This window comes from Muscardinus avellanarius (genome assembly GCF_963383645.1).
Source record: "Muscardinus avellanarius genome assembly, chromosome: 6".
Classification (NCBI taxonomy): Eukaryota; Metazoa; Chordata; class Mammalia; order Rodentia; family Gliridae; genus Muscardinus; species Muscardinus avellanarius.
In genome coordinates, this window is record NC_137791.1 from 567,241 (window position 1) to 593,674 (window position 26,434).

General features: G+C 48.8%; 1 protein-coding gene across 1 annotated transcript in view; it reads right to left on the reverse strand.

Moving 5' to 3' along the window:
* PDE5A (phosphodiesterase 5A) overlaps window positions 1-26,434 on the reverse strand; it is a gene marked incomplete at its 3' end in the record, with an annotated part of 89,986 nt that overhangs the window by 48,511 nt on the left and 15,041 nt on the right. Inside the window, exons 3-4 of the mRNA XM_080697819.1 lie at window positions 20,807-20,896; window positions 496-567 (exon numbers count right to left, since the gene is read on the reverse strand). Of these exons, the coding sequence (XP_080553945.1) occupies window positions 496-567; window positions 20,807-20,896 (162 nt within the window). The remainder of the gene's footprint in view (window positions 1-495; window positions 568-20,806; window positions 20,897-26,434) is intronic.

Sequence of the window (26,434 nt, forward strand, 5' to 3'; positions counted from 1 at the left end):
GAGTGGGGGTCTAAGCAGGTCTAAGAAGAGCAGGTCAGCAGGTGTGTGGGCCGCATTCCTCCACCTGGATGAGGGGGACGGGAATCACAGAGGCTGTCCCTCCTTCTGAAGCTGAACCCACATCATCCAGCTGGAATTCACAGCCAGGCGCCCCACTGGCTGCACGCAAAGCGTATCAAACACTGGGAGACCACTTCCCCAGCAAGCAGTTTCCTTCCAGCCCACCTGGCAGGCTAAGGTTGAGCCTGCTGTCAGGGTTCCCCTCCAGGTCGAGCCTTTCTGTAGCAGTGACTAAGACAAAGGAGAGGTAAACGCCCTGTGTGTCCCCCTGGGCGGGCATGGCAGAGCGACTGGCACTCAGCCAAAGGTGCATTTTGAACACTCCAGATGGATTTTAATTATCCTGCTTTTCATGCCCAAGGACCTCAGGGGCTCCCTCTGGTGGCTGGTCTACAAACAGCAAAGAGAAGCACCCTCCACTCTGGTGCCTGCTACCTTTTCATCTTTCTCTGTGAATGTCCCGCCGTTTCCCGATTTCTTGTTGATGGCCTGGGCCACACCGACCACCTGGGAGAAGACAGAAAAGCGACACGTTCTTTTGTTGACTGGCACCGCCGGCAGGGATTCCCGAAGGCCACGTGCTCGGCCTGCGACAGGCTCACGGGGAGCCACAAGACAGGGCCCGCCTGGGCGGGAAGGAGTTCTGAATAGTCAGCCACGCTCTCTTCCCTGACTGGGGCATTCGTGCTTCTACTCTCTGTTTTGTTTTACGGTGGCGTTATAGTTTATTACGTGCCTTCAGACATGGAGACAGTGGAAAAGATATGATCATCTCCATTTTGAAAGCTCCGAGCATGTAAGTGAATTTTCACAGGCTACAAACTCAGTGAGCGGTGGAAAGCAGAACCAAGGCCTTCTCTTTCTAAACAAGAATTCATCTTGGCTCTTCTGTCAATCATCAGCTAGTTCTAAGGTCTTTACCCTTTATGCAGACTATGATATTCTTAACGAGAAGAGTCAATCTTCTTACTTAAAAACCCTGAGGACAGGGCTCTCATATTCATATTTGATTCTCTATATCTGTGTGTGTGTGTGTGTGTGTGTGTGTGTGTGTGTGTGTGTGTGTGTGAGATACCAGGGATTGAACCCAGAAGCATTCTACCTCTGAGCTACATCCCTAGCCCCATTTTTTATTCTTTACTTTGAAACAGGGTCCCACCAAGTCTTGGGGGGCTCAACAAGTAGCGGGGGCTGGCCACAAACCCATGAAACCTATCTCAGCATAGTTTCTGTCAGAAGCTAGAACCTCAAAGATACTTAATAGCAATCACATTATTCTGATGAATAAAAATATAATTAAGCCAGATAGGTGGAGCATTCCTGTAATGTCAGTACTGGAAAGGCAGAGACAGGAGGATCACAGGTTCGAGGCCAGTGTCAGCAACCTTCATGTTTCTAACTTCTTGAGGGCTGAACTACGTTGGGCTCTATGATTTCACCTGCATTTTAAATGAAATCATTGGTAATCACATTTTAAGTGAACATTTTCCATAGTCTTTGAATAGACAATTCAAATAAAATATATAGTAAAATGAATGTTTTAAATACTTCAAAAAGGACTAAAAGCTCCTTTACTAAAATGGAAGCAGGACCCAGTGGCAAATCACAGAAGGGACGCAGGAGAGCCATCAGGGCTCAAAGAATCCTTAACACAGGGACGCAGTCCAACTCCTTCTGAAACGTCCACCCTGGAAAATTATTTGACCTTCAAGCAGGCTTATTTTGGGGGAAAGAAGTTATTGAAAAATCAAACAGGAATTAACAGGCTGAGCTTTACTTGGAATAGATCAGAAGGCCTCTGAAAGATAAAGCAGGCCTTACAGGGCTTAGCAGAGCTGTGGATCCTTCTTACGGTCCACAGGAAGTTTAGCACAGCTTTGAAGATTCCCTCGTTTTTCTTCTTGGAAGTACACTTTGCTTACCGGTTAGGTTCCAGCTTCAGTTGGGTGATGCCCTTAGTCTTATAAGAGACTGTGAACCTACTTCTGCCTCCTCTGCATCAGATTAAAGTTCATTCCCACTTTAGTGTCAGCAGAATGAAGTCTTACCCCGAGAGGCGCACTTAGGAATAAGCAGTGCTTGGTTTCTGCAGAAGGCTCATCCTGATTTCTCAGCGCGTCCCCACCCCAACGTTAGCACAATGATGGAGCGTCCCTTCCGGATGGCAGGTGGGGGAGGAGAAACCTCCTTGTCTGATGCGATCTTCTCAACACCTCTGCCCCCTCTTTTATGAAGGATGTGAGTTTTAAAAAGCAGGGCTCCACATTTACTCTGGACCTCTCCAGAGTACCTGTCCCAATGGCTCTCCTGTGTGTGCACCTGCGTAAGCCCTTGACAACAGCCGGCACAGGCCCAGGCTCTGCCCAAGGTCCAGCGTGTGCGGCTGAGCTAGGCTCGCTCACTCAGAGGTCCACTTCGGGGCCACTGGGCTCCTGCACACAGAGGTCTCACTTGGTCGCCTGTCTTTTTATTTTCTGTGTGGTACCATATGGAACCCGTGGTCTGTGTGACCTCGCTAAGTGTTCCTCAGTTCATTCATCCATCCGCCCAACAAATGCTGGAGTGGCCGCTGTGTATCAGAGTGGCGAGAGCTGGGTGGGTGGCACACGCCTATGATCCCAGTATTTGGGAGGCTGAGACAGGAGGATGGAGGTTCAAAGCCAGCCTCAGCAGCATGGAGAGACTTTCAGTAACCTGGGGTGACCAGACCGTTTAAAAAAAAAGATCTGGGGGTGTAGCTCAGGGGTGGAATGGGGTTCAAGCCCTAGTACCACAAAAACGGAAAGAAATGGTGATGTGTTCACTCAAAAGCTCACAAAAAGCTATATAAATGACCAAAATAAAATGACATCACAGCTTTAGACCATCGTGATACCACAAGTAGATAGGGAAGTGACAGCTTCTTTCAAAGTCTTAAAAACAACAAAGTCAGCCATACGGTGAGTTTTCTTCCTTCCTTCCTTCCTTCCTTCCTTCCTTCCCTCCCCCCACTCTCTGTGGTAATGGAGATGGAACCCAGAGGGATTCACCTCCAAGCTATATCCCCAGCCATATTTTATTTTTTATTTTGAAACAGGGTCTAAGTTGCAGAGGTCTTCACTAAGTAGCTGAGGCTGGCCATGAACCTGCGATCTTCCTGGCTCAGCCTCCTGAGTACTGGGATTACAAGCATACACCACCACGCCCAGCTAGGCAGTGGGTTTTCTGAAATCAAAACTAGAAACATCGATCCAGCTGGTCAGCTAGATAACAAATCCCACTGCAGTCTGTAGCCCACAGACACCCTACTCTGCCAAGTTCTATGAGCTGGGAACCCGGATGGTGATGGAGAAACCATAGACCGGGCTGGAGCGGAAGCAGAGGTGCCTCAGAAAGCATCCGTCTCTAAGAAAGCAGCTCCAGACACGTGGCTCCCACAGGATCCCCAGCATCCTGCACCCACCACACCAGCACTAGAGGCTAGACTCTTCCAGCAGGCACACAGCAGCCCAGACTCCCCCCAAACCTGCATCCCAGCCTCAACTTCCTTTAAAAGTGCAGGTCTTGTCTCACACTCGGCAGTATTTATAGGACAAGCATTATTTCCAACTGAGAGGTTTTCTTCCTGGTAAGGGAGTCCTGCTCCTGAAGCCACACGGTAGGTCTGCCACCATCCACGGTTCTTACTTGCTCATGTGAGGCTCAGTTACTGTGTCTTTCAATACTAGAATTTTTCATGGGATTCTTTTCCCAAAGATGTCCATTCTTTCTCCTTCTCCTTCCTCGAATCACTAGTGCCTGATCTCCGGCTGTGCGACCATAGTTTGGGCTGTAAGGTCGCCCCAAGCGGGGTCCCTGGGGTCTTGGGTCCCTGAGTGAGCTGAGCCCACAGCGGGCGGCAGCCCATGTCTGTGCTGGCCTGGGTGGGGTCTGCATCCGCGGTGCGGCACTGGCACAGGTCTCTGGTGCCTCTGCTTCTCTCCCTGCTGCTCGGAGGAGGCCAGCTCTCCTGTTGCCTGTGGCGGGAGGCAGGGCTGCAAGGCGGCATCCTGCTGGGTTGTCAGGGTCTAGTCTCCCAGTTGCTGCTGGCCCCACCCGCAGGAGGAGACAGACGGCATGGCTCACCCATGGCCCTTGTGCCCAGAAGCCATTTGGCTTCTGGCCGGTAATTTTTCTTACCTTGTCCCCCCCCCCCCCCCGCCAGTTGGTTTCTGGTACTTAGGGTTTTCACTTCTTGAGCTCATTTGTATATTTTTAAAAGTGCTTTGGGTGAAATTTTATCTTCTGTTTTCAGAGTGGAAGACACTCTTCTGTGTGCATTAAGTCTTAAGAAGTCTAGCTCACCAGCTTCAAATTCTACCTTCAAAACCTCCTGGACAGCCGGGCGTGGTGGCACACGCTTGTAATCCCAGCATTCGGGAGGTTGAGACTGGAGGATTGCGGTTCGCAGACAGCCTCAGCTACTAAGTGAGGCCCTCTGCAACTCAGAGAGACCCTGTTTCAAAATAAAGAATAAAAAGTAGGTCAGGGGCTGTAGCTAGGAGGTTGAATGCCTCTGGGTTCCATCCCCAGACCTGAAAAAAACAAAAAACAAACAAAAAAAAACCCTCCTGGACACCATTTATTTCCTATGTCGTTGTCCCTTGGTACCCACAGGGAGGTGGCTCCAGACCCCCACAGATACCAAACTCTAAGGATGTTCAAGTTTCTTATACAAAATGTCAATTTTTGTAAATATCTTATGTACACCCTCTTATATACTTTAAATCATCTCTAGATATTAAAATACCTGACTAGCTGGGTATAGCGGCTCATACTTATAATCCCAGCATTCAGGAGACTGAGAAATGAGGATCAAGATTCATAGACAGCCTCAGCTACTCAGTGAGGCCCTTTGCAACTCAGTAGGACCCTAATTCAAAATAAAGAATAAAAAATAGGGATGAGGGTGTAGCTCAGAAGTAGAATGCCCCTGGGTTTCATTCCCAGTAACACACACACACACACACACACACACACACACACAACCCTAACTAACAGTAAATGTCATGCCAATAGTTGCTATTCTGTGTTGTTTAGAAATAAGGACAAGAAAAACATCAGTGTGTGTTCTGTACAGACACGATTTCACTTCAAATACTTTTGATCTGCAGTTGGTTGGACCCACAGACTCAGAGCCTCGGGTATGGGGGGCGGGCTCCATTTAGACTTTTCCTTCCAACACAGAACAAGGATATGTACTGCTAGGTCACTTTATGGAATGAGGACTCCCAGTAATTAATTTTTCATTCTTTCTGGTAAGCAATTATTTCTCCATCATTAATTTTATCAGCTTAGATATTAGAGGTTCATTTCTTTAATGGATGACTAATTAAATATGAGTTTTACATTAAAAATAGGCACATTTTCTTAAGAGATTGTTTAATCAAAATAATTTGTCTAATAGGTATATATTTCTCCATCCCAAGACGAATGGCATTTAAAAATCAGTGTTGATAAAAACATCAGATTAAAAATAGAAGAAAAGGTATGGTGTTTGTTTAAGGCCCCGGAGACAGTTAAAAGCCAAAGGGCAGTTCAACTCTCTGAATTCAAGACCCTGAGCAGGCCCAGCACCCTCTGCTGTCCTTGTGTTGATATGAGGTCTTTCAGTTGTTCCTTTAAATAAGTAAGTTCTTATTTATTTTTTTGAGTAACTGCTAACCACACATTAGGAAATGTCTATTTTCAAATGCAGCTTCTAATGCAATGTTGTCCAACCTCAACCGTGAGAGGCAGAGTCCTACACGGGTCTATCAGGAAGTCATCAGCCCCTCACTGGGAGGCCACCAGCCATGCAGGTCCACACGCTGCCCTGGCTGAGCACAGATGTCAGCCATTCTCCACAGCGGGAGTGGCTGCGATGTCCTCCAGAGCCGCGCAGGCCGGGACCCCTGACAATGAGCAGCCCCTCTCCAGCCCAGCGGCCCAGCCACAAGGTACACAGCACACACGGCAACCTCCACACACGCACACCCCGCCCCTGGGTGCCTAGCAGGGAGACAAAGCACGCATCTCAGGGCACCTCCACTCAACAATGAGGTCTAACCTGCACCCAGGGTCACCCTTCCCCAGAAAACCTGCACGTGGGACCTTCGGGAGCCAGCAGAGAACTCTGCCTGTGGGCGCTCCTGTCCTCGGCTCACTCCTCTACTCTGCAGCTTGTGACCATGGAGCGCCTGTGACGCGGCAAGTGACCACGGAGCGCCTGTGACGCGGCAATCTCTGTTCCAAGCAGTGGATGCAGGGTTGACATGACAGGAAAAGCACCTGTCCCCACAGCGTTGACATTCTGGCCAGAGAGTGCTGGGTGTGGAAGGGAATCTCCCTCCCCATTTCACAGATGAACCAACTGGAAGGAAGGGGATTCATAACAGTACTCTCTTCCAAACCATAGGCACACTTCAAATTATGGCAGTATTCCATGTGGTAGCCAAATACTGGTGTCCCCGGAACATCCTAGGACAATGCCCGGCACCTCTAAACAGGTCACCCTAAATGGCAAAGGGCAGGCACAGGTGTCCCTAAGGATCTGGAGGTGGAGATCACCTGGGTCATCTCTGTGGCCTAATCACAAGGCCCGAGGACGGCACCGTCGAGATGGGGAGATGCTTGGCAGTGGGCTCTGCAGCTGGCGGCTGTGGCAGAGGGAAGCCGGTGCCCTCAGACACAGGAACAGAAGGGCGCAGGGGCTTCCCCGGGCCCCACAGGGGACCCGGCCCTGCACACTTGCCTTCAGCCAGCGAGGACTATTTTGGACTCTGACCTTTCAAAGCGACGAGATAAAGCATTCTTTACACGTTTCCAGCAGCAAGAAGAAACTAATACATCACAGTAAATCATTATTCTCACATTCCTCCTTTCAGTTCCGTGCCCATGTGGAGGCTCGCCATCTGTGGGCCCTGGTGTTTGACCACCCTGCTATACCACCTTCAGTCCCTCGCTGACCCGTAAGCCAGACTGACCTTCACGGAAACTTCTGCATGTTAATGGTTCCATCCAGCTACTGGATAAGAGTCAGATTTCTGCCTCACCTTGAACACCTGCCTCGAACTAGAACTGCTTGTGTGGCCCTCGAGTGATGACTATACCTGGAGTCCTATGTTCAGTGTTCCCCTGAGCACTGCCTCCCTCTCTACCAACACGAGCCTCCAAAGGCCTTCCAAGGCCCCGCTGGGATTCTCGGTGCCATCCGGCTGACAACGAGGCGTCTGTTTAACCTCATCTTCCCTACCTATCAAACTGCAATTGGATTTCCTAAGGACATGACGCACACCTGACAGTCATCAACGCCGTGTACTGTTCTGAACGCACTCGATGCTGGAGAGACGTTCCGTGGAGAATAATGGGAGAACTGTCAGAGGAGGTCAGATTTATCGGGGGTGGTGCAGTCACTGGAAAACTTACATTCAAACAACCATCTGTCCACTTGGGTTTTCTATGACCCTCACTCAGGATTAGAAGACCTGGGGTCTGTGTGGCAGTAAGAAGTCAATGATCTTAATAAACCAGTAGCTATGGAGCTGACACAACCTGAGAGGATTCTGGAAGAGGGGGAGAGACATCCGCAAGTAATGGCTGTTGGTGTTAGTTGCGATGTTTTGCACTCTTTAGTGAGCCTCTCTGGTTAGGCTGCCTTGTGCTTACACACAGGCAACTTCTATGTATAGTCAAGTCTCCAAAGGGATCTCAGACTCTTGTACTTTTAATAGTGAGGCTTAAGATCCCATTCACCTTACATCCTCACTGACCCCTATGATAGGGGGCTATTTTTTTTTTTTTTTTTTTGCAGTAGGGGACTATCCTAACAGGTAATAAACCCTCTCAGCCTGGTGTAGTGTTACATACCTATAATCCCAGTACTTGGGAGGCTGAGACAGGAGGATCGCAGGTTTGTGGCCAACCTCAGCTTCTTAGAGTGAGGCCTTCCAGAACTTAGTGTGACTCCATTTCAAAATAAATAAATAAACAGATAAATAGGGCTTGGAGTGGAGCTCAAAGGTAGAATGTCCCTGGGCTCAGTCCACAGCACCACAAACAATCAACAAATAAATACCTGGTTTTTGCTTTTTACAGTATTGGGGATGGAACCCAGGGGAATTCTACCTCTGAGCTACACTTCCAGCCCTATTTTTTTTATTTTTTAGGGTAACAGGGCCTCACTAAGTAGCTGAGGCTGGCTGTGAACCTGAGATCCTCCTGTCTCAGCCTCCCAAGTACTAGGATTACAAGTGCGTACCACCATGACTGGCTTTATTGCTGTTTTAATTTGCATTTTCCTGATTACTAGAAGGGATGTGCATTCTTTTGGCTTTTATTGGTATACGAGTTTCCTCTGCATTGCCTCTGGGTGCCTGTGCCGTTTGGTTTTTTTTTTTTTTTTTTTTTTTTTTTTTGGTGGTACTGGGGTTCCTGGAAGCCCTTCTACCTCCGGGCTACACTCCCAGACCTATTTTTACATTTTTTTAAAATTTGGAAACAGGGTCTCCTAAGCCAGCACACGTGGCTGGCTTCGAACCTGCGCGATCCTCCTGTCTCTGCCTCCCAAGCGCGGGGATCACAAGCGTGCGGCTGCCTGTGCCGTTTTTGACCATCTTAGTTGTTGTTTGGGGTTGTTGGGCTTTTATTCATGGATTTTAGAGTCAAGGATGGGCTGTTTCTCCAACTGATAAGCAAGACTGATGTTACTGGCTTGCGATCCCTTCCACCCACCTGTACCTGCTGTTCATCTCAAGAGGACATTCGTGGCCCTGCATCTATGGAGCAAGATGCAGGAGAGTGATGCTTTCGTCCACCCAGCAGGCCGGGCCGCTGGGCACCACGCTGACGATAAGATTCCAGGAAGTTGAATGACATAAAAGGGGAGAAGATAACTTGTAGCAGAGACCTGCGGTCAGCGCCCCCACTGTTAATACGGATAACATATCTATTCTCAGCCAAAGGCAGGAAAACGTGTCTATTAAAGTTTCCCATTTAAGAAGAGGAGGGTGGGCTGCGACAGGACAGGCAGCTTCTAGCTGACGACCTCCTCATTCTTCGTCACAGCCTTCTGAGAGATCCTGTCCACACAGGGGCAGCGGGTCCACAGGAAAGCGGGGTGAGTGCCTGGAGAGCGGGCGGACTGGATGCCCCGTGGCTCTGACCTCAAAACCCACATCCTTTCTTTTTCTCCCCGGAAAAAGGTGGCCCAACACCAGGGTAACATCCAAGCTCCTAGGGGCCATTCCTACAACGACCAGGGTCACAGTGCAAAGTGCAGGCTCTGAGGGGCCGGCCTTATAAGTGACCCGCACCACCGGGCCCGAGGCTCCTGGCACCGGCCACGGCTCCTCTCAGATCCCAGGAGTACTCTTATCTTGATCATACACAGTTCCCTAGAAGGGAATGGAACAATTTCGAAATCATAGCTTTAAGAAACAAAGATAAATCTAACATGGTTGCTGGAAGTTGTTTTCTTTCAGTTGGATTACTAATCTTGCGATGAACTTTTAAAGCTCAAACGCATGAATAAAGACAAACCATCTATGGGGTGAGGGCACCAAGCACCGTCGGAATGTATGCCACTTTCAATACAAGCCACATAAAAAATAAAGATAAGCAAATTAGTTAAAAACCCTAAATCGTCCTGTGGGTAATAATGGAGTCTGAAAAACATGGGGATTCTAATAAGCAAAACCAACTTACTGTGGTGGAAATCTGGGCAGTGGTCCTCATGGGTGGTGAGATAAACGGGGATGCCAAACCAAAGCATATTCAGGCATCAAAACCTGTACGTTAAGACCTATGTATTCACTACATGTAAATTTCATGGTGTGGATGTATGTGTATGTGTTACTGGGGACTGAACCCAGCCGTGCCTCTGAGCTACCCCCACCTCTTTTTAATTTTTATTTGAACAGGCTCTCCCTAAGTTGCTAAGGCTGGCCTTGAACCTACAATCCTCCTGACTCAGCCTTCCAAGTACTGATATTACAGGTGTGCACCACCACACTGGCTGGTTTTATGAAAATGTACAGAAGTATTTAAAAGCAGGTGAGTGTGTAACTGCGGCCAGCGTGTGGCCATGGAGGCCGAGTTGTGTCCCCGCCACTGAGGCTCAGGTGCAGCCCGAGTCCTGACCTCCTGGCAGGATGGGTGCTTCCCGGGCCCCAGAGTCCACGGCCACCCCACCCAGACACACCATGGCGAGAAAGGGGTAGGCTCCTACCACGCAGGGCTCTTGGCTCAATTCTTGATCATTATTCTTATCCCTTTGCATAAGTGAACACCTCCCTCCCTGCCAAAAACTAAACTCTGCCACACTAGCCTTTAAGAAATGAGGACAAACTCTTAAACCTATCACCACGGGGACCTTCTGCCTCTGGTTATGACCTTCCTTCCCCTGGGACACAGCCTTGGTCCCAAGACAGAACCCCACAGGGCCACTGGGGGCCCACGCTGCTTCTCCATCCTTCAGAAGCCGCCAGAGACACCACGGCTGCCGGCAGGAGAGAAGGTCTTCTTCCCACAGTTCGTTCATGGAGACTTTACTGAATTTTCCAGTCCTCCATCTGCCTGGTGCTCAATTCTCTTCTCTTCTCTTCTCACTCTCCCTTCTCTCTCTCTTTGCAGTACTAGGGATGGAACTCAGGGACATTCTACTTCTGAGCTATAACCCAGCCCTATGATTTAATTCTATTTATTATTTATGTATTTATTGTAGTACTAGGGATGGAACCCAGGGGTATTCTACCTTTGAACTACACCCCATCCCTTTTTTAATTCTTTATTTTGAAACAGGGTCTCATTGAGTTGCAAAGGGCCTCGCTAAGTAGCTGAGGTGGTCTGCAAACCACGATCCTCCTGTCTCAGCCTCCTGAATGCTGGGATTACAAGTGTGCACCACCATGCCTGGCTCTTGACATGCTACTCTCCAGAGGAAAAAGTAGACATTTCCTTGACCCCCTAAGGAAGCTCTCAGGCAGGGCAGGCACTGGCATGTGCCTTCTCTCCAGAGGACGTCAAAGCACCTGTGGCCTGAGCCTTGTGTGGGAGCCCTGCCAAGTTGGGAGTGAGGGTCCGGCTCCTGGAGCAGCCACTCTGAAGCCAGTTCAAAGCCAGTCACTTGTGCTACAACTGGAGCCCTTCCATTCACACTCTGTCCTCCAAATTACAGTAAAAATGGGTGGATCGACACTTATTGGACAAACTGCACTCCATATCAGGATAGTCCCACCACTCCGCGGCCACTTGATAACCAAGGTATAGGTCCACAGCCTCCGGGCACTACCTTGCTGGGGATGGTGTGGTCAGACTCTGCTGAGCCAGGGCAGGCTCATGTCTGCACCGCATGCTCCTGTAACCGGCCACATCTCTCGAGCGCGACGAAAGGCTGACTAACACACCTCATGAGAATCTCAGGGCGAAGGGCACCCCCATAACGTGCATCTACATCCAGCCGGAGCATTCACACGGAAAAAGAGCGAAAAGGAAGTGTCACACATCTGAACTCCAAAAGGCGGAATCTCGCTGAGAAGCTCAGTTGTTGTCAAAGGGGCTGAGAAAGCCTGTCTTCTCAGAGTTCAGCGGAGTGTTCAGTCCCCGCGCTGCCCTCGGCTGGCTGGCTGGCTGCACCCACAGCCCTGGGGCTGGGCATCCCTCCTGCTGAGCTTCAGAGACCCAGGAAGACGTGGCGTGTGGGGGCGCGCACGAGCGTATACAAGGTGTTTTAGAGTCGACAAATCTTTGGCACAGAATATATAGTGCATTAATTTGTCACAGACCAAACATAACGTCACCTCCAAGTGCTTCTGCTTCAAGTGAAAGACAGCCTGAAGCTCGTCATCACATACAGGTCAGAGGCAGTGACCATTTACCTAGCAAGTGCTCAGTCTTCAGTCGTACTAGCAAGAAGGACTTCTCCACTGCTTCAGCAGGACCCGCAGCAACTTAGTGAGACTCTGTTTCAACATAAAAAAAAGAGAAAGGGCCGGGCATGGTGGCGCAAGCTTGTAGTCCCCACGCTTGAGAGGCGGAGACAGGAGGATCGCACAGGTTCGAAGCCAGCCGCACTGATTTAGGAGACCCTGTTTCCAAATTTAAAAAAAGTATAAAAATGGGTCTGGGAGTGTAGCCCGGAGGTAGAAGGGTTTCCAGGAACCCCAGTACCACCAAAAAAAAAAAAAAAAAAAAAAAGCACATTCTTACAAGCTAGTACTCCTCCCGAATGATTATCCCGAAAGCATCAATGAGGACACACCCTCTGTTGAATAAAACACAACATCCAGTATGAACCGAGTTTCCTGAGCCAAAAGTAAGACGATCCGGCTACTCGGAGCGCACAGGGCTGTAGCTCTCAAGTCTCCGGCGTTTACTGGAGCACACGCACAGGAGCTTCGCCTGGCAGCGCCACGTGTCCATCTGCTGCTCTTAGGAGATGCCTTTCCTTAGGAAAGTGATCAACGTCTTCTTTGTAAGATACACTTATCAATTGTTTAGACGGCAATGTGGAAGAGGGAAAGAATCCTGACCGTCATGACGTCACATCCAGAACAAACCAGCCTTGGGGACGGAGCCCTTCTGCTTTGTGTCTGAGACAAAGCTCCAGGGAAGAGTATTGCTGGGAAATGCCCTCAGCCAACGAGGTCCACCTGCGAGCATGCAGACCTGGCCGTCCTTTAGGGTAACGCAGACCAACTGGCAGCCGCTGTGGAACCACCCTTGGTTTTGTAGTCACATTTCCATCTCTTCTGACATAGAATTGAAGGATTATGCATGAAGCTATAGCATTTATTTGCACCAAGCTTACTTGTGAATTTAAGCAGGTCCAGCTGATGCGTGGGCACAGGTCACAAGCAAGATGGCCCCTAGCCCCAGCCTGAGCTGGAGGGAGCAAAGGCTTCTGGGGCAGGTGCGCCTCCTCCCTCGGGATCCCTGTGCACAGACAGCCCCCCGCATCCTTCTCGGGAGCTCCCCAGCTCCTGGCCCACTCTCCCCTTAGAACTCGGAGCGAAATGTAGAACACACTTAACATCACTATCTGTTCCCTTATATAGATACTTAATTTTTGGTGAACAAGATCTGTGTTTCCACACTTTAAAAAAATTAAAACCAAGTGAATTCTGTTGCTTTTTTTTTTTAAATGTTTTTACTAACAGTGTTCTATATATTCCAGTAATTCAAGAACTACTTGTCAAAAATAAGAAACTTTAGGGGAAATGACTAAGAATATTTTAAATGAATAGATATAATCATAAATATTAAATTCCAGACAGCATTTATTTTGTATATTACAGCTGGAATTACACATCTTACATTTATGCCCTATTTTGTGATTTTTGGCAAACATGTGGCTTTGATTCATCAAAGTATTTTCCTCATATAAATACCATAAAATTATCTGGTACTCTTTTGAATCTTTTTGGAATGTTTTAGGAAAAAAATAGACAGATATTATGTTGAAACACTTATCATATTGTAAAGAAGTTGTCATACATACTTCAATGTAATGGTCTTAAATTACAGCACTGAATTTCAAGCTGTAAATTATTATCATCCATTATGATAAAATTTAAAAAAACAGGATCAGATAAAAATGAGCAGAGAAGAGAACTCTGGTTCCGACTTAGATTTCGACCTCATAACTGGAGTATTTGGCCACACACTTTAGCCTAGCTGGACACAATCCCCAGCTCAGATCAATACAGAATTCTCGGAGCCTGTGTTATTTGATAATGTCCTGTCTTTGCCTCCATCTGCTCCTCCCAAATGATCTACAGAGAAAAACTCAGCAGGCCCCGAGTGACAAAGAGGACTTGGGTGAGTTCCCAGGGCCGGTCCCCATCAGGAAAAACAGAACACACAGCTCCACCTGGTCCCCAGGAGCAAGGTGGAGGGAGTGCAGAATTCCAGAAAAAGGTTGTCTCAGCCAGCGGGAGGCAGCTCAAAGGTCCCGTTCTTCTTTACTAAACATAAAAGAATTCTGTATGGCTACAGAAATATCTAATGCACGAGAGAGAAAGAAAAACTGCTCCCATGTCTAGGTCTGAAAAATTCCAAAATTAAGTCTGAAAGAATTGTTTTTCCCCACTGTGCCCCATGGGCCATCACAGGGCCTCTCTGGAGCACACTGACCCAGGTTAGCAGGGACGTGCTCCCGCGGCTCTGCGTCCCCTGGAGCATCTCCACGAACTCCTCCCGAGGCAGCAGAGGGGTCTGACTCTCGCCTGCCTCTCATTTAGAAGAGTGTCTGCGGTGGTTTAGACTCTGGCCAAGGGCCGTGAGTGGGCGGCCCGGTCCTAGCTGAGGGGGCTGTGGGCGACGGTCCCTCCTCCCCAGCTGCAGCAGCTTCAGGCCGGGAAGGGAGGGCCTCGGCCACATCACAATTGTGAGGACGCGTCTTTCCATATTAGGACCTGGGAGTCCAGCCGCCTGGCTTCTGACGTCAGCTCCATCAGCGTCCAAGTCCGGCCTCTGAGCAAAGTCCCATGAGTCTCAGATGCCCAGTCCATGCAGGGGAAGAAGACCACGGCCTGCAGCTGCTCCTAAGATGCAGGAGACTGACATCGGTGGGGCAGCCACTGAGGACAGCGCCATCAGCACCCGTAGCTGTAGCCGCAGGCTCCAGGCAGAAGCAGTCACTCCAAGGCACTCCTGGTCCTGCTGGAGCCCTGCCTGCCTCTTCTCTCCCAGGCTCCCACTGAGTTGTCCTTTGTCTGTCTTCATTTCCTCTCCAGTGGCTCTTTGACCTTTCCAAGATAAACGATTTGGGCCTCCCCGAGCTGTTCTCCTTTCCCTGTTCCCATGATCCCTGTCTTTCCGAAGGGACTAGACAAGGAAGGCCGCAAAACCGTGCTCTTGGTTTCTTGTTTGATTTAGGAAATGCCATGACCTTTCCTTATAAAACAGCACTGCTACATCTATTGCATTAAGACTAGCAAATTAGTGAAAGCAACTCTGGCAAGCTGTGAGCTAGTTGGAGTCCATCCCAAGAAGAGGCGAGCGCTGTGCTTCCTGGTCGGTGCCACAGCTCAGACATTCGAGCTCCACACACCTGTGATCTGTGCATACGGCTTTCACGGCCACTGCCCACGTCCCGAGAGCCTGGCGTCACTAGGCTGCCAGGGTGCTTTGTAAGCATCAACAAATGGTCATTCAGCAGTCACAGTTCTTTTTAGGTTCCCTGGTAAAGCAGTGGGCTGGGAGCTAGCCTTCTCAGTACAGCTGAGCTTACACAAAGATGCCAAATTCCTGTTGTCTCACTGATGCCGAAAACTGGTGAAAAACATTTTTCTTTTAAGGTGAAAGTCTGTTAGAGAGACTAACTTGGCTAGGTCAGGTTAGCTCTGTCTAGCTGGTAACCACATGGGTTATCAACTGTCCAGATGGCCAGTTATGATGTGGGATGGCCCAACACTGCCCTCTCAGCACCTGTTAGCTCTGCTTCCTTTTATTAGTATTATTTTTTCTGGTACTGAGGGTTGAACTGGGGACATTCTACCTTCCAGCTATACCCCCAGCCCTTTTTAATTTTGTTTTGAAACAGGGTCTTAGTTGCTGGGAGTTGTGCTACATTGCTGAGGCTATCCTCAAATGCGGGATCTTTCTGGCTCAGCCTCCCAGTGCTGGGCTTATAGGTGTGCGTGCATGCACACCTCCCTTGTTCAAAGGAGTTCTGTCTGCCTCTGAACAACACCAGCTGACCTCTGGTGTGACAGGAACTGTACTAAGCCTCGTGCACGGAGTGTGTAAATCCTCCCAACAGCCCTGGAGGCAGGCCCCTTTGTCAGCCCCATTTGAGGTTGAGGAAGCTCTCAGAAGGATTACCCCGCTCCGTCCAGGCTCGTCATCGGAAGTGAGACGGGATTGCAGCTGGAGCTAAGGATCTTTACCACAACTCCCCAAAGCCCCATGGGGACAGTCTCTTAATTTGATTTCAGAAACATCCTGAGACAGAGGAGTCGCGAGTGTGCATCGCGCCAACCTGGCCGACGCTGCCCCTGCGGCCACAGCGTCCAGCCGTCCTGGGAGCCGTGCCTTGCGTCTCTTCGCGGCCTGGGTGCTCGGTGACGCCTTGGTGCTGTGACGGCCCGCAAGGCTGTGACTGTTCCTCTGCTGGGCCTCATTCCTTTTCTCTGAAGCAATTCTCAAGGGAAATCATGTCAAGCGGGCCGCGCAAGGCGAGGACGGGGAGCGGGAGCGGGAGCGGGAGCGCGAGCGAGCAGTTCGTTGGGAGTGCTTCGGAGCCCTCTCTGGCTCTGCCTCAAGGTCTCTGGGGAAGTCACTGGGGTTTTTATCTCGGGAGATGCTTGGTGTGCGCCAGTGACAGCCCGAGGCTCACCTCAACTTGGCGGGGCAGGATGGAGCAGGGAGGGCGCTCGGCACACCTGGGCCCTGCAGCAGACCCACCTCCATCAGAGCTGTAGGCTCCGCTGGGCGTGGGGTTGTGCACCCGTGTCACAGACCTGCCATCCCCGCTGCAGAGCCAGGGACTGCAGCCCGGCATTATACACCGGTTGTACATTAAGTATCCGTCCACTGTACAGCCTCAAGCCCTTGCGATGCCCAAGTCCACATTGCACGCAGACCCTGAAAACAGCTTTTCACATAGAAAGAAAGAGCAGGAAAGCCCAAACGTCTATCATTGGGGGAGTGGATAAACAGACAGAGGCACAGATCACACACGGTGATCACCAGGGACCAAGGGCAAGCCGCCGGCACGCGGGCCGGACACCAAGGCCACATGCTCGACACAGGTTCTCCCCTCTGGACAGAGTCCATGAAGACGTCCTTCACGGACCCCCTTCGCCCTGGGGCGTCTCCCCCATTATCCCCTGGCATCTGATGGCTTCCTAGTTCCACATATGAAAGCATACACGACCCTCGCTCCCTGTGCTGGCTCAGCCACTTAACACAGTGCCCTCCAGGCCCGTCCATTTGCCTGCAATGACAGGAGTTTGTTCTCGATGGCTGAGTGCAATCCCCTTGTATGCATATCCCATAATTTTGTAATCCATTCACTTGTTGATGGATACTCAGGTTGGTTCCATAATTTGGCTATTGTGAACTGTACTGATATGCACACATTACTGTGAGATTCTGGCTTCAGGTCCTTTGGAAAGATGCCCAGGGGTGGTCTAGCTGGATCACACAGCAGGTCCATGCCCAGTGCCCTGAGGCACTGCCACCCTGATCTCCATAGTGGCTCACTACTCCACCAACAGTATAGAAGAGCTCCAATTTCCCCACATCCTCACCAGTATTTCTTGTTATTTGACTCTTCCTGATTACCATTCTGACTGAGGCTCAATGGAACCCAAGTGTAGTTTTAATTTGCACCTTCTGATTGCTAATGATGTTGAATGTTTTTCCCCGTGTATTTATTGGCCATTTGTATCTCTCCTTTTATGAAGCGTCTATTTAGTTCAATGACCCATTTCTTGATTTGGTACTATATTGCACCAATAAAAGTATAAAAATAAATAAATAAAATAAATAGATCCAGGGAAAAAAAAGACCACATACTGTATGAGTCTATGTGCTCTCAAAAAGGCAAAACCAAAAACAAAACCCTACAATGGTGCAAAGCAGAGCAGGGTGTGCGAGGGATGTTGGGGAGAGACAGAGATCGGCTGCACGGGGTGGGCGGGATGTCTGGGTGGTGGAAGCCTTCCCCACCTCAAGGTGCCGTGGTCACATGACGGCTGGACGGGCACCAAAGCTGCTCACCTTCTACCCTGGCCATGGGAAGTGTCTGCATGTAAATGCTATCCTGACCCACAGGCTTTCTGCCCTTGGGATCGACCCGCTGGTGACTGGTGGGTAGAAAGAGGAAGAGCTGTGTCCCAAGTAACCCCGGAAGGCGGCCCTGCTCCGTGGCCGTGACTCTGCACATTGTCTGGGGCTGCCCCGTCCCTCCAGCTGGGGAGATGGTTCCTTAAAAAGAAGTGTAATCAGAGTGTGACTCGGGCTAAGTCCCTTCACCAAGACAGAGGTGCCTTTGGGGACACGATTCTACAGTTTACTTATAACTAAAAGTTGAACATAGTCTGTTTAGCTGCATAGAATAGCAGTCTTTGGTTTATAACAAGGCTGCCATATGAAATTTGAGTGAATAAATAATCGTATAGTATAGCAGCAGTTTGGATAGTACACTGGCACATTTTCTTTTGCTCTGTTAACCTGAGTGCTAATGCTGTGATCACCAGTCCATGTGTGGGCTTTCCACTTTTACTTATTTACTCACATGCTCAGTTAATTAGTTAATATCATATTCATGCCACAGCTACAGGTGTTTTTAGTAATGACTGCAGGAACTTTCCCCTTAGGAAACTACGTAGCAACGTCACAACACTAAAGCACTAAAGCACTACTCAGGCCTCAGCCAGTATGACCACCCAGGGCATCAGGGTACCATCCCGCTGGGAGCTGTTGGCTAACTGTTAGGTCTCACCTAGACCTGCTGAACTCAGAGTCTGTACGGAGCAGGGTCCCCAGGCAATCCTGTGCATGCTTAAGCTTTGGAAGCACTGATTTAGAAAGCTTTATTTTAAGAAAATCCCAGGGGCGGGGATCAGGAGTGGTTGGAAAGGAAACCCCTTACAGGGACACTTAAAGCTCAGACAGATCCCAGCATTCAGGAGGCTGAGACAGGAGGATGGCAGTTCGCCGATAACCTCAGATACTTAGTGAGGCCCTCTGAAACTCATTGAGACCCTGTTTCAAAATAAAGAATAAAAAACAGGGCAGGCTTGGAGGTTGAATTCTCCTAGGTCCCATCCCCAGACCCGCAAAAAAAAAAAAAAAAAAAAAAAAAAAAAAAAAAAAAGCTCAGGCAGCCAGCACAGTGGCACACACTTGCAATCCCAGTACTTGGGTACTGGGTGCGGTGTGCAACCAGCCTCAGCAATTCACTGGGCCTCTCAGCAACCTATTGAGACCTTGCTTTCAAAATGAAAAAAAATTAAAAAGGGCTGGGATGTAGCTCTGAGGTAGAATTCCTCTGGGTTCAATCTCCAGCAGACACACATGGGCGCACACTCTCTCACACACACACTCACGCCCGGCTCAGCATCATTACTTCAAGACTCAAAGTATATACATGCAGACAGAGGAATGGACAGGAAGGATTCGAAGTGAGACAAGTGAACAGGAGAGGGCGTGCGGAGCTCCGCAACACCACGTGAGGGCTGTCAGAATCGGAACATAAGTCGAGCACAGATGCTTTGTGGCGGGCAAGGCTCACGTTCCAGGAGCCCATCACAGACCAAAACCGTCCCACACCGAAGGTGCCTTTGACACACCGCATCCCTCGCAGGGGCTCCAGCACTGCAGGACGGGCTGAGCAGGAGCTGCAGCTGGCCGCACGGCCCAGCGTCCTGAGAGAGGCCGTCCCTCTGTACATCCCTAGTCTCAGGGAGACCCACGTTTCTGGAAAACTCGGCGCCATGGTAAAGCCTAAAGAGCGCTGTCCACTTTAAGCTGGGGACTGTCCACACGTCTGATACAACTGCAAGTGGCTGTCAACCTTGGCAAGTTGCCGGGCACTTTGGGATGCCTGGGTCCCACCCCAGGGATGCTGCCATCAGGGAAAGCCTGGGTGTCCATTCCGGTGTGCAGTTACGATGAAGAAAGACCTTTCCCTGAGAGCAGTTATTCTGACCCTGGCACTCCTTAAAACTACCTGGGGTGCATCTGGAGTCCCTACGGCTCAGATTTAACTGGTGTTAATGGTTAACTTTATGTGACAATGTTCCCGGGTTCAGGGACACCCAGACAGCTGGTAAAATTCCTGGGTATGTCCATGAGGGTGTCTCCCAGCAGGTGAGGCAGGAGACTGAGTGAAGAAGTTCCTTTCACCACGTGGGTGGGCATTCCCCAGTCCATTCAGGGCCCAGTCAACCAAGAAGGCAGAGGCAGAGGAAATGCATCCTCTTCTGCGGCTGGGACTCACACCGTGGTTCTCTAGGGCCTCAGGACTGGGGATGGAGAGTAAAACTCTCTGCATCTTTCCTGGTTTCCTGGCTGAAGACGAGGCCCAGGGGTTCTTGGGCTCTAACCCTCTGAGCCAGTTCTCGTATTGAACCCCTTGCACATGTCTAGTGTGGCCTCTGGACTCTTTCCCAAAGCATCCTAACGCAAGCCCTAGTCTTCCAGGATTCCCAGCTCCCTGTAATGTGCAGTCAGGTCGCCCATGCACACATTACCTGATATTTTATTAACTTTTATTTTTCAAATAAGTGTAAAATGAAGAGGGAACTCAGTGCCAACAGAATCCAAATCTTCTTGTTAGGCAACATACAAGCGAATGCATTTTCATTTGCTTGTTATAATTCCACAATAATTGGAATACTATTTTTTCAAGTCTCAAAGTGAATCCAAAGATACCTGCCAATGATCAGTATAACTGGATGACGACTTAGGAAATGAATATTCTTCAGATACATAAAATATAAAATGGGGCAAACTCTAACCACCACCATAATTGTGTATCTTAAGAGAGAATAAGGTACTCAGCTTTACAGAAGCAAGAAATAACAAGTAAAATGTGTTCTAAGTCAAAGAGCATAGGGAGGTTCTATCAGGATTCAACCCAATAGCCACAGAATAAGTCACACACATCAGGCAGAAAGTGTCAGCATTTTATATGCTAACTTGCCGCTGGTATTATTTTGGGAATATGCAGTGTAAACATTTTTTTCCAAAGAAAAAGTATCTCTGAATGGCCTTATAACAAGAAGAATTGGCTTACCTCGTCCCTGTGGTTCTTAATTGGCATACAAAGGATGCTTTGTGTCTTGTAGCCTGTGATTTGGTCCACTTCTGCATTAAACCGAGGATCCTAGTAAGGAAAAGAAATTCAATTCAAGGACTGACCCGTACAAAGATTGATTCGTTTTCCTGGTGATTAGATCAGAGAAGTCTAACCTTTGACTTCCCTAGTTACGTGGGTTGCAATTGTATCATTGTGAATGACACCCACCATGCAAGTATACATCATCTAATTTAACACTATTTCAGCAGCTTTACAAGAAATGACAACTCCTCACCCCCCAAAAAAATCTGACTTGAACACATGTTTAAAAACAAATGTTTAAAAATTCAAAACATTTCTCACCATAGATAGCCTTATCATTCGGAAAGAGTGGCGTGTGTGGTGCCAACAATTTGCCTGCCCCGATCACCTATGCCTGATTTTACTGTGCCATCCATGGAAAAGCATCTCCATTCTGAAACAGCTCTACAAACTCCCACCTGCAAAGCCGCCTCCCAACACGGACTGGCCTCCCTTTGTGACGGGCGTTGTGCACCCTTGTTATTCTGCACTTCTAGCTCAGGGGTGTCTGACAATTCTTTTTTGGATAAATAAAAAAGATGCAAAGACCCGGCTTGCAAAAAAAAAAAAAAAAAAATCCTAAATCCTTCCCCTTTCTACGAAGCACATTATGCACATCCACGAGCCACAACGGGCTTTAGAAAGGCTTAAAATTCTATTTGTGGGTTAAAGAAAGAACAGTGGCAGGATTTCTTCCCATTAAACTTTAGGAAGATCTAAAATTAGCTATAAAGTCTAGGAGGATTGTGTGTGTGGGGGGGGGGGGAGGAACCGGGAAGGGGACCCAGGGGCGTTCTACCTCCCAGAATCCCTATTTTATTCCTTTATTTTGAAACAGGATCCCACTAAGTTGCTGAGGCTGGCCATGGGCCGATGGGACCTAGGAGGATTTATTTTTTTAAATATTACTGTATTCCCAATACTTAGCATAGGGACTCACAAACTTATTAAATAAATGAGGGGATGCATTAACATTAATAACTCAGTTACAGAGCGTGGTCCTTTTTAGCTTATTAGGATGGAATGCAAGCAATGGAGGTGAACCGGAGGCGAACGTCCGGGAACCCAAACCCCGAAGGAAAGTCGCTCTTCCCGAGCAGCGGCCTTGGGAAGTTACGTGTTCAACCTAATAATAGCACAGCCGCGCCTGGAATTCCCTGCGGAGAATACGGAATATTCACACTGGAAAATCCTCGTTTTTTGAAGGTCACCTCTTTTTTTTCTTTGAGTTTCATGTCGTGGGAGGCTGAGGCTGTGTTGAAATAGGTGATCACCCACCTCCCCTCAAACGGGGTCAGAAACGAGGCCAGTTTTCCCTTGAGATGGACACACGTGGCCTTAGAGACAATTTCAAGAGGGAAGTTAGAAAACGGTGGAAATCCACACAAACACTCTGTGTACCATCAACACGGCTGGATCCCTGTGCACCATCAACACGGCTGGATCCCTGTGCACCATCAACACGGCTGGATCCCTGTGCACCATCAACACGGCTGGATCCCTGTGCACCATCAACACGGCTGGATCCCTGTGCACCATCAACACGGCTGGATCCCTGTGCACCAAAAACACGGCTGGATCCCTGTGCACCATCAACATGGCTGGATCCCTGTGCACCATCAACACGGCTGGATCCCTGTGCACCATCAACATGACTGGATCCCTGTGCACCATCAACACGGCTGGATCCCTGTGCACCATCAACACGACTGGATCCCTGTGCACCATCAACACGGCTGGATCCCTGTGCACCAAAAACATGGCTGGATCCCTGTGCACCATCAACACGGCTGGATCCCTGTGCACCATCAACACGACTGGATCCCTGTACACCATCAACACGGCTGGATCCCTGTGCACCATCAACATGACTGGATCCCTGTGTACCATCAACACGGCTGGATCCCTGTGCACCATCAACACGACTGGATCCCTGTACACCATCAACACGGCTGGATCCCTGTGCACCATCAACATGACTGGATCCCTGTGTACCATCAACACGGCTGGATTCCTGCTTTCTCTGAAAACATGCTTCAAGCTTCAAGGTTGTGCGAATGGAGACACCCAGGAGACCTTAGATCAAGGTTTTGGTTTTTTGTGGTACTGGGGTTCCTGGAAACCCTTCTACCTCTGGGCTACACTACCAGACCTATTTTATGTTATTTTTATTTGAAAATAGGGTCTCATGGCAGCGAGGCTGACTTCGAACCAGTGCAATCCTCCTGTCTCCGCCTCCCAAGCGCAGGGATTACAAGCGTGCACCACCATGCTAGGCCTTAGCTCAAGGTTTCTAATGAAACGCCTCTGTTGTTGTCTTTAGACACTTAGATATTTTATCTTTACATTGCAAGGAATTTGCAGGAATAGAATACAGATTCTGATGAACTGAAGTAGAAAATGATTGGAAAATAGTGACTTGCTTTACAAATAAAATGTGAAGAAAAAATGCATTTCTGCAATGACTTTTAATGAATATTAGAATTATGAGAACAATTTATTAAAAAGAGGTGCTAACCCAACTCAACTTCTCAAGTGGCCAGGGTTTGTAAGGCACAAGAGAAGCCCTGCGCTGGGGGTGGAGGAGAACGGGAGGTGGCTGCAGGCTCTCTTTGCTCTGGGCAGGTCCAGGGCAAAATTCTGAGCATCTGCAAAAATTACCTGCTGAGAGTGGGAGGCTGACAGCAGTGCAGGAAGTATATGGAGACGGGGCCTTGCAGCCCAGCCAGAGCGGAATTCTCAAGGCGCCCAGGCATTCCACTGGCAGGGTCAAGGCCGCTCCTCACCAGTGCAGGGGACATCCCATAGCTGTGGGGCTCCCTAAGACTACATTCAAAGCTGGAATACAATAAGCCAGGTGTGGTGGGCACGCTTGTCATCCCAGCATTTGGGAGGCTGAGACAGGATGATCACGGTCCATGGACAGCCTCAGCTACTTAGAGAGGCCCTCTGCAACTCAGTGAGACCCTGTTTCAAAATAAAGAATAAAAAATGGGGCTGGGGATGTGGCTCGGAGGTAGAATGCCCTGGGTTCCATCCCTAGTACTGCAAAGAACCAAAAAACATAAAAAGACCTAGTTTGAATGCATCCATGTAAAGGACCTAGCTTGAATCCATTCTAGCAAAACAACTGGTCTGTATCCTTCAAAAACACGGAAGCCACAGGAACTAAATAAATGCTAAAGAGTCAGAAAGAGACTAAAGACACAGGACCCCGCGCAGTGTGTGGCCCTGGGTCAGATTCTAGGTCAGAAAGAAAACTGGTCACAGAAAGGCTATCTGTTAACGGGACAATTGACAACATTTTGACCATGGACTATTAAAAGTCTGATCTCAAATGAGATAATAGCATTGTGTCAACGCACACTTTCCTGGTTTTGATAATTTCATCACATGGCACGTAAGAAAAATACTCCCTAGAACACGTACAGTGAAACATTGAGTTCAAATATGTCCCCAGTGTATTAAATTGCTCAAAAGCCAGTAAGCACAGATTGCTTCCGTATTAAAGAGAGGCAGAGAGAGAAGAAACGCAGAGCAAATGATAACAAGAGATAGACAAGGAGAGAGTCGGGGAGAAGGTGTCGGAGTGCTTCATACCTGCAAGTCCTTCAAGTTTTCAGTAAATCAAAATTATATCAAAATAAAAATAACAGAAACAAAGCGAAAAAAGGAAATAAAGCAGAGGACTTGTCGGACTATGAGGCTTGTCTTCTCGCAGAAGGCATTTTTCAGATAATGCCTAAAGGTAAGCGGCCACGAGCGAGCAGACAGCAGGTCCCGACCGAGCTCCCGGGGCCGATCACACCGCGCAGGCTTCTAAATGAACACAGTTGCTGCTGCTCTTTTTTTCTCCTAAAATCTATTTTGGAAATAATTTTATTCATTAGCTTCACTTGAGGGAGCTCATTTTCCTTTAGAAAAGTATCATCATACATGCAGCAGACAAGAGACCTGCGGGGTGAAAGGAGATGATTTGTTTGGGGGAGGAGAGGGAAGGCAGGTGGGGAGGCCATCATGCTTTCTCTAGAAACCCCGGCACAGGGAGCGGGCTCCCAGGGACACAGGAGGCGCGAGTTCAGGTCACCGCGAGGCACAGAGGGGCCACGACGGCAGACAGCCTTCAGACCCAGGAGATGAGGCTTCCTACCCAACCTCACAGGATGAAACCTAGTTTCACGCAGAAGAAACAGCATACGTATTATATAATTTATTACTAAATCAGTACTTTCTTACCTATGCTAATATTTTATCTTCTTACTAACAAATTCCAGCCAGGCTTGTTGGCGCACGCATTTGGGAGGCTGTGAGACAGGAGGATCGCGGTTCGCGGACAGCCTCAGCTACTTAGAGAGGCCTGCTGCAACTCAGTGAGACCCTGTTTCAAAATAAAGAATAAAAATTAGGGTTAGGGGTACAGCTCGGAGGTAGAATGCCCCTGGGTTCCATCCCCAGTACCGCAAAAAGAAAGAAAGAAAGAAAGGAAAGAAGGAAAGGAAAAGAAAAGAAAGGAAAAGAAAAGAAAAGAAAAGAAAAGAAGGAAATTCTATTTACTGTCCCCTGGTATTATTACATCCAGCCAAGACTTACTAAGGCCTACCTGCAAGGGCTGTAACCGGTACCAAGAGACGGGCAAGAATAAAGCAAACACGACCCTTGGAATCACAGGGGGCCGATGTGAGTTAGGGCTCCTCACAGCATTAGAGAGGGCGTGAGAATGACTGTCAGGGCTACCTCCTAAACACAGAGCGCGCTATTTGTCAGTGAAGATGCTCTTAAATATCGCAATTTTGCTAATAAAAGGGTTGGTATCATTTCCAACAGAAAATCTGAAGACCTCTTCAGTGACATCCATAACTCCACCATTAAAGACTTGTGCTTAGCGATAGCAAAAGCAGAACTATGAGATCTGTCCACTGAAATATCTTAGAGCAAAAACTTCCACTGCTCAAAAAGACAGTCACAAGTTCATCTATCTTAAAACAACAAACAGAAGAAGACAGAAAGAAAGAGAACGGGACTTTGGCGCCAATGGGAGGTCCGATGAATGAGCTGGATTTTTCCCACAGTTTTTGGACCTACTATTTCTTTTCTTTTTTTTTTTTTTGTGGTACTAGGGTTGGAACTTAGGGGCATTCTACCTCTGAGCTTCACGCCCAATCCTAATTTTTTTCTTTATTTTGAAACAGGGTCTCACTGAGTCGTAAAGGTCCTCACTAAGTAGCTGAGGCTGTCCTTGAACCTGGATCCTCCTGTCTCAGCCTCCTGAGTGCTGGGATTACGAGTGTGCATCACTGCGCCTGGCAAGGACCTACTATTTCTGAGCCTCAGTAAGCTCTGTAGACATTCACGTAGAGTGGGCACAGGGTCGTGTGTGTCCAGTGACCCGGTCACCAGGTTAGTGAGCACAGCTGGGAGAGGCATGGCCTTTAAGGAAAGCATGAGTGTGGGTTCCCACAGCCCCACGCCCTTACTGACCCTCCAGGGGAGACACCCCACCATCTACCAGATGGGGATGTGTGCTGCACATCCCCGTTTGCAGTG